Here is a 12,666-nt window from a genome sequence, read left to right as displayed (position 1 = left end):
ATACAGTACTACTACTGTACTATATGTTGAAAATTACCTCTTGTTTGGACATGCATACAGTATTCCTGATGATTTCTTTGTTAGCCATACACTAATAATCCTTTAGGTGTGCCAACAGCTTTCAACTCAAGTACTAGTTCCGAATAGAAGAGATTGTGGTGTCAAATTTTAAATTGTTTAATCCAATTTATAAATGTTTTTGTTATAAATTTATTAAAAAATTGAAGGATTATTAAGTTTGCGTTTATATTGTAAATCAATCTGGTTTATTTTCATTGGATTAACAACGGATTATTTATGCCATTATTGGCTTTAATCTCTAAGGACATCCTTAAGATAATGGATTTGTATGCAAATTTAACAGGATTATTTCAATTATCCATACGTAGGTTTCAGTATCTATAGTAGGTACTTGATCTGCAATCTAAAAGTAAGAAAATTGATTACAAACTAGTTATAATATTATCTTTATAACCTGTCATCCTTTTGAAATAGTCCAGTACCAAAGGTCTTGTTATTAATTAATAAATGTATCTTAAGATTAATTAATCAGTTCTCCAGACCTTAGTTGTGTAGTGATTGCCGTCTTCCAGTCTGTACTTAGTATATTGTATCTCCATAGTTAATCTCAGTGCACTTGCAAAGATTATTGTAGTCTTTTAAATACATTTAGTACATTAAACAATAACAATAAATTGTTTATTTTAAGTACATATACTGTACATTACAGTACTTATTTTCAAATGTTATAATAGGGGACATGATAAGATTTGGTATGAAATAAATATGTTTAAGAATAAGAATATATTAAAATGATTTTAATTTTGTCTTTTTAATATTTAATTTGATTTAATTGATAATATGATTTCAGTTGTTACTAGCGCCAACACCATTTGTCATTGGGATTCCTGCGAGTTTTCTTCTTTACAAGAATAACTTTGGTCTACCTGACGACGTCTGGCTGGTGGATTTGGATTCCAATAGAGTAAGTATCAACAGATTAATTGGCAACGTTATTGATCACAAATTTATCATCATCTACTCTGTCTTTCATCAACGTTACTCAAAGTGGTACAACTACAAAAACTAGAAAGAACAAAATATATTACTGTACGTTAAGCATAGATATTAATGTACTGTAGTTTTCCGGCCTTCTATTCTATGATGATTAAACAGACTAATTTGCATAATAATTTTAGTCTATTTCTTAAATACTAATAAGTCATTATTCAGTCAGCGACCTTGTATTAAAATATAATTATTGTTTTAGTGATGAAAGCCTGTAGTCAATGGAAATTGATCAGATAAAAGTAATTAAGATGAGAAATGTATTTGTAATAAGACTTGGTTTATGTAGAGGCTTAGTAATAATAATTTATTTAGAAGCTACATTTTTTAAACATTGGCACACTTTTTCAGCTCTGCATCCAGAGTAATTGAAATAAGTATAGTCTTGTTTAATATGTATTGCCAAGGATAACCAAAGCAATTTCATTCACTATCCTTCTAATCTTGTTCACAAGACACAAGATGCTCTACATAAACAAAGTCTTATTACAAGTCTTTGGGAGTGGAGTTGCAAATTGTCATTAGTAAAAATCCTGACATGACAGGACTTGAACCCAGGACACTTGAATTGGTAGCCAAGCATTTTAACCACCAAGACACAACTCCACTGCATACTGTACAAAATTTGGTGAATTGGATTACATAGATTATGTTTAGATCAAAGTGTTGTGCCTGTCTTTATCCCTGCATTTATCCCTGCATTGAGGTAAAAAACACTAATAGGATTATATCACGTCCAAAATATTTTGAAATAATAGCCTATAGAACATGTACTTGAGATAACTAAAAGCAAATATAATTTTAGTTAAATTATAAAAGTAAACATCCTTAAATTCCGTGGGTGGTGGTTAGATAAACATCTGTGTGCCGTACACAAAAGGGTCGTTTAAAGGTTGTTTAGTAAATTTGAACATGGAGTACTAATGCCTAACATTCTAATATGCCATGGGTTTAAAAAAGCAAGATTACAAATATTGTGAGAATAAAGTGTTGATCTACAGCTATACTACATAGGATTTGTATAAAAGTACATGGAGTATAGTTTACTTATTTGGAATATTCTTTAAAAACCTACAGTTATACCAGGGAGTTGTATTTTACAACTCCCTGGTATACAAGGCTATATATTGATACTGTACTATACAATAGTAATGTTACAGTATGTTAGTGGTAGTATAGGCCTATATCTAAGTTAGAGAATATAGAATATAATCTTAATCACAAAACAAGTATTTTACTCAGGATGAACTCTGAACTATTAAAAAATCTGTTAATTAAAAAAAAGGAGAAAATAGAAATAAACTTCTTATCTTCTGGAAATACATTAGTGTCAATCTTCTTTATGCCATGTGTATCTTCAGGCATTCTGTAGGTGGCGCTCTGTATTCATAATCTTTCCGACATGCTGTGGGTGGTTCATTGAAAATCAATAATTGCTATAGAAACATTAAGCCCACTCATACAATAAATATGGACCATGCAAGAATATGGATTTATCACAGTTAGTAAGAAATGATAGGCAATGCTATTCCAATGGCTATTAAACGAACCCATATCAATAAATATAACTTATACTCATGAATTTAAAAAAATAAATCATTCATTCATAAGAATTATATATTTTGTACATTTTGTTTAGAAAATAAAATTCTTTTACAATTTGAATTCAATCAACAGGTCTGTGTAAATTAAAAAGTAAATTGTAGATTAATTTACTGTATTTCAATGGTTAAAAAGGGACTTCAACTTTTTTTTTTATTGTGTATGTGATTACACATTACAAAATACTGTGTACTGTATGTGATTACACAATACAAATACCTATATTAATGTATTACAACCATGTCAATTTACCTTAGTATCTGAACCCCATTTAAAATGTTAGAGGTTTTTAAGAAATTACAGTTTGTGACATACACATTATTGAATATCAATTGAATGATTTAGACATTGGAATGATAGAAAGCAAATTTAAGATGATGTTGATATCGTAGAATATTATCGTTTGAAACACAAGCTGAATTTAGGATTATTCATGTCGTGTGTGAAGGCGATGATTTACAGTAGACATTTAAAATAATTTAGCTTTATTTGAGGCCTAGTTTACAGTAGTGTGAGTATTGAAAGCAAAATGGAGGTGAAAACACTAAAGAAAACCTCAAAATAATAACATTCAGAAATCTATCGATGTTTGTATTAACAGTCTTGTTAAAGGGCCAACTTCTAGGTTGATCCTTCCTTTATGCTCTGTATTATTTATATTTTAATTACATTTAATGAAATAAATGTTGGTTTGAATTTGTAATTTGTTTAATAAAATCTAGTTCTGTTTCAAATTCTTTCTGGAATATTCAACATTTAAATTTTATTAACCAGCAAAATTCTAAACATTCATTTACTGGATCACAAGTTACTTTTATTGAGGGGTTGTAAATCATCTCTGTCATGTCAATGTCATCAAACATTATATAAGTACTGTGTATGTATGTATGCATTATGTTTTTAAAATATTTTTTCAAAAAAATTGTGAATGTTGCTAATTTTTCATTTTTTTAATTCATAGATTGTATCACCCACTGATAGTAATTTTTTACCCGAGCTACCCGAACCAGAAGGATCGACGTTGAGGGCGCATTTGAAGCAGGTAAGTCATTACTAAAAAGGGATTAATGGAACGTCATTCTTAACTCTCTGATGTAAAGCGTCAAATTGATAAGAATATTTTTTGGTGAAATTGGAAAGATCATTACGCTTCATGCAATTATTTTGTTTTGTTTTGTAAAATGTTATAAAAATACTGTAATCCAGAGGATTAGTCCAAAGTATTAATCCAAATAAACTGGATAATAGTAAGATTGCATGCTGTTAATATTAATTAATCCCATGGATTAGCAAGCATGAGTCTTTCTCACATTCTCACCACGTTGTGGCATGGTGTATAGTACATCACCAAACCTGTAGCTAGGGGGATTTGAACCAAACCCCCTTTCCCCTCTTTTTTTGTCCTATTCAATCCAGAGTACTAGTAAAAATAACATTTTTTTTTTTCAACCATATTTAAAGAGGGTCCCCCTTCCGGTTTACCCCAATGGGTTAACTGATATTCAGTGGCCCTCTTTAATAAAATTAAAATATTCCTAACTAGCCTCATGACTTTTTTTTCCTGTAGTGGAAAAAAGCAACCACTTGTTAAATCCTGGCTATGGGCATTATCAATAGAAAATGCTATAGGTTAAAGGACAGTTCAAAATGCTTTGGTTTCTCTTCAATAAATACAAAAAAAAAACCTGAACTGTGACCTATCATGGAGTATTCTTTACTCCATGGACCTATGGAGTTTTCTAAGGACATCATTACATTTCATCCTATATATCAAATCAGTATTGTGTTTGTTTTATTCCCTCCCTGACTTATGTTCATATTTTGTTTTTGCCCCACCCAATCAGATCGTTTCTACTGTTCAGACTGAGAATGGGGTAAGCTTTGTAAAATCAGGCATTTGCATACTTAACATTTTCATCTTTGACAAACCAATCTTGAATAATCCATCACAGTTTATTATTCTTTGTTGGGAAGTTTTCTAAAAAAAGATTGCATGAGAATAATTTACATAGATTTAAAAAAGAGGTGACAAAGGAGCTTTTAAACATTCCTCACGCTTAATTGAAATATGTCGGACACTTGCATCACAAAACCAATCGCCCATAACATACTGCATGCTCACTACTGCTGTTGTCATTCAGAAATTGGCACTGTTGCAAAAGCTATCACAACAACCATAATTGTCACCAGTGACATACATATAATGCAAATGAAAGCTTTTAATATGATTGATTGTCACTAATATTGCATTGTACACTAGGCTCAATTCAGGCTTCAATTTACTTGGGTATTAGGCTCTGTCTACACTACCAAATTTTATGTGACAAAAAAATGTGATATGCCCATATATGGACATGATGATGTCATATCACTACCATATTTGGGCATATCACTACCATATTTGGGTACATCACACTAGTTTGATAGTGTAGACAGAGCTTTTAAAGTTGACTTCCAGGACCAAGTAATGCTAACTTTGGTGAAAAGAGCACCAACTTACTCGGGTAAATAACTAAGCATGAACTCGCGCTACAACTTCTTTTCCCTATCATTTTGAGAAAAATGCATAGAATTGTCAAATTTGCAGCATAGCTTTGGTTTTAACCATTTTTATTTGGTATAACCATTTTTTTTCTCCTCAATTAATAGTTTTTGACATGCTTCAGTTTTCTTAGAATGGCATGTTCTAAATATTTTTATTCAAATTTTACGATTTTTTAGAACGGTGCATGGTATATGTCTATATATATATATATTTTTTTTTATCATATTTTTATTGGGTTTCAAATTTATTTTCTTCTTTTTCACAATTGTTTTCACATAACAATCAATAAATTAATTATCAATCTAATAATGTTCACACTTTAATATTAATCAAGTTAAATCACTAATTGCAATAATTATAAGTAATCCATGGAGAAATAAAGACTTTATTTTATTTCTTGATGACAAGTCTTGATAATTAGCTTTATTAACAACTGACCTCAAAAAGATTTCACCTTTTCGTCAACTTCATTTTCAATATTAAATTTATAATAAAGTCTAACTTACTACTTCATACAATTTTTTTGTATGAAGTACAACTCTAGTGGAAACAATGTGCAATGGTTTTTATTCCAAAGTATTTTTGTTTTTGGTCCACTGAGTCCATCTGTCATTACAAACCCGAACTATGAGTACAGATCCAAAGTGGTATCTAGTATATTACATAAACCAAACCCCCCAAAAAAGAAGAGTTTTTAGTTTTGGGCTAGGAAAATATTTAAAGTAGTAAAATGTGGTTTCTGTTTCTGTTATCTACATAGGTGGTGATGGTTTACTATTATTGGTGGAGGATTTTTTTATAACCATAATGCTTTTAAAGTTAATTTACCTTATAAAAGCTTTAAAACATAATGAGCTAAAAGCATTGTTTGTATACATAATAATAATTGCTATTGCTATTAAGCAACAATAACATGTCAGTTTCCAGACTATATGCAAATTTATATTCACCATCATAACAGCTGTTACTGATATCATTGTGTTATTGAACCGTGGTTCGGACTTGATGTACCTTTGGGCTTATAAGTAACTATGGGATTGTAAGTGGGTTTCATCTAAGTGGAAACAAAGCTTTACAACTCTGGAACATTACTAAGCAGAAGAAATTGTAATCTTATTGATGTGATGTGATTTTACTCATCATTCACATTTTATGGGGTGTCCCCTAAAGTAGATATTGATTATAGTGTTAAAACATACATTGCCCAAGCTTGCTCATTTCACAAGAAAGTGTTCCCGTAATAGGGATGTCCCTGATGAGATATCCCTGTAGTATTAAACATTATTGTCCCTTGTTCATGTCACAAGAAAGTGTACCTCTAATAGGTGTGTCTCAAAACCATGATAACATGTTTTTATTTTTCATTTCTTGCAGGCTTTACAGAGTATGAACATGTCACCCTCTCCAACAGAAGAACGTACAGAAGAATTCTTCGACAACATCAATAGTAGCGCCCTCATATTTGGTAATGACGTTGCCTCGGTAGATGTTGCAACAAGAGTAGCAATCGTCAAATTTTTCATGTCGCCAAATGTGATAGCCAATCACAATGAGCATACACGGACGTTACGACTTCATCCCAGACCTGTGGTTGCTTTTCAAGTTAAAAACTTTTTGGAATCTAGACCAAAGAAAACTGAGTATATAAATAGCTTAGCAAGGACACAGGTTAGTGACTATGATTTAAATGAAATGCTTATGTTTTGAGTTTCATGTAAGCAAGGTATTTCCTGTCTTTTGTTTTTATTTTTGTTTTTTTTTATATTTTATTCAATCGAAACCAACAGCGATAATTACCGCCACTAACAGGTTTGATACAAACAAAGCCAGGACTGTTTAAAGCACCTTGATTGGTCCTAACATTGATCAAGGGCTTCTCTCGTCCAGTGCCCACCTTGACCAGAAGTCTGAGGCAGATACTAGATGCAGGGGCTGTCATAAGAGTCAGCAGTGCTGATTTCAAATGCCTAACGGGACCCCAGCTCCATATACAGCACCCGTTATTCCCAGATGGTCTCCCATCCAAGTTATAACCAGGCCCAACGTCGCTTAACTTCGGTGATCTTACGAGAACCGGTGTTTCAACGTGGTAAAGCCGTATATGGCATAGTACTTAATTAGTCCATAATGGTACAGTGATGTTCTAGGAACATTTTAATTTTGTATCTAAGCCCTCCCTCCAGAGAGCACGGGTTATTGTCTGGTTTACCAGGTAAGCTAGCACTCATATACTACACCACTATTGGTTTGTGTAATCTGGCCTATATGAAAAGAAAAATGTTTCTAATAGATTTTCTTTTGTTTCAGGCGATAGAATATTTTGGCGAGTCGTGTTTAAAACCACTCAACGTCACTTTTCTTAGAATACAGACCGGTGTTTACGACCCGGCTATCATCGGAGATAAAGCAAAGTGGTTTGGTCACCAATTAGTAGCAAATACATTTCGTGTTTACTCCGAGAACTCGTCATTAGCAACAGCGATTCAAGGCATGATGTCCGCTGATTCTGATTCGTCAAACCCGACAGATGAGAGTGGAGAAGACAGCGATGGGGGCAGTACTAGTTCGTCATATTCGTCGTTGAATGATTTTGTGACTGATATGAAGAATAGTGACATTCGGGGAGATGCACCCGGTATGCTGTGATTTCACTTTTTACATAATATCTTATTTCAGAATAAAAATTCCATATATACAACAAACAATACCAAATGAAAAATAACACTAAAATAGGATTTTCTCCCATTTAGTGAAGAGATTTGAAGATCGTAACAGTATCTCCATATTTATTTTTCTAATATTCCAAGTGGCTGGGGTTATAGGCACAGCAAGAAAAATGTACTAGTATTCAGAATTAAAACTCTGTTGATTTTCTTGTTTGAAGCAAAATTCTTATAAATCAATAATCTACTAAAATCCATTCAATTTTAATTTTTTTTTCATCCTTTAGAGCATCAAGATATCCTTCACAGTGAGGTAAACCAACTAGAGATCTACCATGCACCAGACACACTTCAAATGCCGTCAGAGAGCCAGGCCAGTGACTCTGCATACTCTGTGCCAGACAGTGACTCGTCTAGCAGTCAGGATGTTCCACCATATGATGTAAGTTCACCACAGATCCTAAATCTAACTTTTCTTAACTCGTTATTAAGTAATGGCTTTAAATCTGGAATTGAATCTAGAGACACATAATTCCCCATTAATTGCAGCTTTCTATTCATATAGCTCTTGGATTAAACGAAAGATCTGTCTACACAAAACTTTATACGACAACAAATGTGATGTGTCCATATGGACATGATGATATCATATTACTACCATATTTGGGCACATCATACTTTTTTTGTCAAGTTTGAAAGTGTGGACAGAGCTTTAGAGATATTATGCATTGCTTTAGAATTATGCTAAATTGTTTAATTATGCATTATTGTTATTTATACTTTTGATATAAATATTTGCATTTTGATATTTTTCAATTCACACTATATATTGCCTTTGTGGAAACCTATTTGTTTTTTTTGCATATTATTATCAATTATTTAAATGTGTATAAAATGTTGACATGGATATAAGACCACTATTAAATATTTTGATATACAGTATAACTTTTTTTTATTGTCAGCCAGGGCAGAAGATTAATGAATGAAGTTTGTGAAAAATGATAATTTACTATAATATCTATATGGTGTGTGTTGACAAGTGATGACTTTATAAATTCAAATGAAATAAATTATATATATTTTCTGTAACTTTAATACCACGTCAGTATATAAAGCTCTGTCTACACTATCAAAGTAGTTTGACAAAAAAAGTGCGATGTTCCCAAATATATAGTAGTGATATGCTTAAATATGGTAGTGATATGACATCATCATGTCCATATATAGGCACATCATAAAGTTTGATGTGTAGACAAGGCTTTTGTGATAATGCACCGTGATTCTATCTTTTTACATCTGACCTTTGAACTCTTGCCCATTCTTTCTATCGCCTACTTTCTAATTGGCTCAGTCTTCTGACGACGAAGCGGACGGAGAAGATGAGGAGGAGATAAATTGGCGGGTATGCTGTCACAGTATTAGTAATCCTTGTCGTAGAGTAAGTCTCCCCCTTTATGTTTAATGGAATAGTCCAGGTGGTTTGGTGGTGAAGGATGGAACAATGCGTTTTACAGTTGGTTTGTTTATATTTTTTAATTGTTTGGAAATTATGATAAATAAAACCATAATATTTAGGAATTTAATTAATAATTAATATTTCAATGACATTTAAGCCTATAGATATTAATATAATAATTTATTATTGAATAATATTTCTAGAGTCTAGATCCATTTAATATTTTATACTTTATAAATAGAGAAATATGAATATGATAAACTCTATACCAATATTATTCAATCCACGTTGGATAAATAAGAAATTTAACTTTGAACTCTGAAGTGTTAAATGTTGAACATTTTTTCAAAGTGATTTTTTTTTAATTTGATGAATATTATTATGTTGAAATAAATTAATGTTGTTTCTTAAAAATAAATATCACATGATGAATATTATCATTTTCTCATTAAAATAAGTGGCTACTTAAAGATTAAAAGCGATACTTTTCATGTTTAAAACAACTCATTGCCAATCAATTAAAAGAAAAATGTTGTTCAGAAACGGTAAAAGTACACTTCTTAATATTGATAAAATCTAGTCTAGTCTCATAGCCATTAACAATATTGGATATTCATATTCTTGTAAACTATAGGATTCTACCATAGAGATATATAGGAATATCTCTTAAATGATTTAAATGATAAATCCTAAATAAATGAAATGAACAATAAATAAATGATAATATTGATATTAACAATTCAGTCATGATAAAATAGCCAAACGTAAAAGAAGAAACATCCGAGTCCAGAATACAACAACGTTTTCTTCTTCATTCTTTCATTTTTCAGTTCTTTTTCTTTCATTTTCTTGCATGTTTCATTTTTCCCACAGTGCTTTAGATGTATCATCATTATTTATGATTTGATTATGAATATGTATGATGTGTTGGTTGATTGTTTTGCATACAGTAGCTTTAGTCACAGTATTAATACAGTAGTTGGATTTCATTTCTTTGTGTTATTTTATATTCAGGAATAGGATCCCTATTCAGATGAAAAATACATAAATGAAAACTCATGGAATATTTTCATTAAACAAAATTGATTAGCAATAACTACTGACCTGAATTTGCAGATTGCAGGAAACATAGTTTTGTAATGAAAATGTTCCATTAAGCTATCAAAATGTGATAGTAACTAGCCAGAGAAAAATGCCATTATATACTGGCTTAAAGCATAGAGATATAGAGTTATATTTCACTGTATCTGAATTGAATTATTTACTAAATTAAATTAATAAACTGAGGCAGGGTCGTAGCCACCATGATGGTTGGTAAGGTTTTAAAGTGACCACTTTTTCACAGAGGCCTTTGACAACCAAATGGCATGAACAGAGATTGTTCCCTTTTCTTGCGAAAACCGGACCACTTTATTTCTTGTTGCTACATCACTGATGTCAAATGTTAAAGCTGCTTCATTTTGTTGAATCTGTAGAATATTGTTGTGCATAATGACTGCATGCACATCTGTCAAATTAACATAATTTGTATAAATAATGTAATCTCAACTACACGACACAAACTTGACCTTTTAAATTGTTAATTCAATAACAATACAATACTGTTTACATAATTACTTACTAATGAGCAGTGTCGTAGTCACAAGAAATAAAATGGTGTGGTAGTCGCAAAAAGAGGGCACAACCTCTGTGCAGAAAACAGGGTTGTTGAAGGCCTCTGTGAAATACTGGTCAGGTTGAAACCTTACCAACCGGCCCCGATGAGTATTGTTTACATAGTATCATATTCAGAATATTAATCATAAAATAAAGCCTGCCTGTGGCAGATCTAGTACTTATGAAACTAAGGATACGAAATGTCCATTGCAAATCTGCATAATAACCATCAAACCAAGAAGGCTGAGTGTGCCCTAAAAAATAACATATGATGTAATCTTGTTTTGCATTTTAGTACTAACAAGCAAGGGTTTTTATATTATTATTTGTATAGTTAAATGCATGTTGACCATTATTATACAATAATATAGACAATAACATTTATAATAGTTATATTATGGGATAACATTTTAGTATAGAGTATCAGCTAAACTGATGTATTGTCTTCTATTGTACATTGACATGCATATTTTATTTATTTCAACAGCCAAAAAAACCAGTTGAAATTATTGAACCATCGGGCAATGACACCGATGCTGAGATTGACAGCTTAAAATATGATTCTGACAACAACACAACAAGCACCATAAAGTCTACCACATCGTCTGAGGTCATCAAAGAGCAACCAGGTCAAGTTGACGAAGATAATAACCAGATAAAAGTACCGACAGACGGAAATGTTAAAAAGATAACGCTACGGGAACAAGGAAAATCTCATTCGGTGGACGTTGGACGCCATGACCCGGCATCTCCATCGGTTTTAGAAAAAATGACGGCGCTGTTTCGATCTGAATCGAGCGATTCGTCAAATCCGCCATCGCCTGTGAAATCAAAGAAGTCATCTCTGTTGCAAGGGATCATGGACTTTGCGATGGACTCGAATGAGCGACCTAAATCACCAGCATCTTCTAATGGTGCAGAAGTGAACTACAGCCCCAGCGTGACATCGGATCCGGGGCCTTATCGTAGCAGTAGTGGCGTGTCTAGTATGAGCACAGGCATGGGAATTCCAACTCGCAAGAAAAAAACATCACCATTTCCTACTAGTAAGAATTCTCAAATTCATATTTTTAAATGACATGAATTTGTTCAAATTAAAAATATGTTTCTTGCATTTTTACAGTGCATGCTAGGAGTTTTAGGGTATTCATCAAAGACCAACATGCTATCTTTTTTATGCTATCTTTTTAAAACATTTTAAATATTTTAAGTACCTTTTAATAATGTAAAAAATTTTCACAATTCAGTTTTTCTGTGAAGATGATTTTAATAAATATACCATTATGAATGAATGAAAAAATGAATAAAAAACAACTACCTTTCACTGTGTAACTTAAATTGTGTATATTTTGTTCTTCATCAGATACACGGAAATCATTAGTTGAAAGGTCTCCACTAATTAAGCATTCATCGACCAAAAAACCAAACGAAAAAGAAAAGAAGAAATCAATTAATAATGATGAAAGACCAAACAGGTAAAGTATTGTACCAAGTGATATCTGGTAAAGTATTGTACCAAGTGATATCTGGTAAAGTATTGTACCAAGTGATATCAGGTAAAGTATTGTACCAAGTGATATCTGGTAAAGTATTGTACCAAGTGATATCTGGTAAAGTATTGTACCAAGTGATATCTGGTAAAGTATTGTACCAAGTGATATCAGGTAAAGTATTGT

At 31.8% G+C, this 12,666-nt stretch overlaps 1 protein-coding gene and 1 pseudogene across 6 annotated transcripts in view; one reads left to right on the top strand and one right to left on the bottom strand.

The window, feature by feature from the left end:
• The window catches only part of LOC140054569 (MAP kinase-activating death domain protein-like), a 38,705-nt gene that overhangs the window by 8,124 nt on the left and 17,915 nt on the right, over positions 1-12,666 (top strand). For 3 of the 6 annotated variants that reach the window (XM_072099609.1, XM_072099606.1, XM_072099604.1), the window contains exons 5-13: positions 872-985; positions 3,632-3,712; positions 4,515-4,544; positions 6,590-6,883; positions 7,523-7,850; positions 8,166-8,320; positions 9,230-9,316; positions 11,478-12,036; positions 12,354-12,465. In XM_072099609.1, coding sequence (XP_071955710.1) covers positions 872-985; positions 3,632-3,712; positions 4,515-4,544; positions 6,590-6,883; positions 7,523-7,850; positions 8,166-8,320; positions 9,230-9,316; positions 11,478-12,036; positions 12,354-12,465 — 1,760 coding nt within the window. The remainder of the gene's footprint in view (positions 1-871; positions 986-3,631; positions 3,713-4,514; positions 4,545-6,589; positions 6,884-7,522; positions 7,851-8,165; positions 8,321-9,229; positions 9,317-11,477; positions 12,037-12,353; positions 12,466-12,666) is intronic. The other 3 variants (XM_072099607.1, XM_072099610.1, XM_072099608.1) reach the window with 3 other exon arrangements.
• On the bottom strand, positions 7,201-7,318 carry LOC140055803 (5S ribosomal RNA; annotated as a pseudogene).

Source organism: Antedon mediterranea, chromosome 7, assembly GCF_964355755.1.
Source record: "Antedon mediterranea chromosome 7, ecAntMedi1.1, whole genome shotgun sequence".
NCBI classification, from domain to species: Eukaryota; Metazoa; Echinodermata; class Crinoidea; order Comatulida; family Antedonidae; genus Antedon; species Antedon mediterranea.
This window is presented reverse-complemented; position numbering and strand designations above follow the sequence as displayed.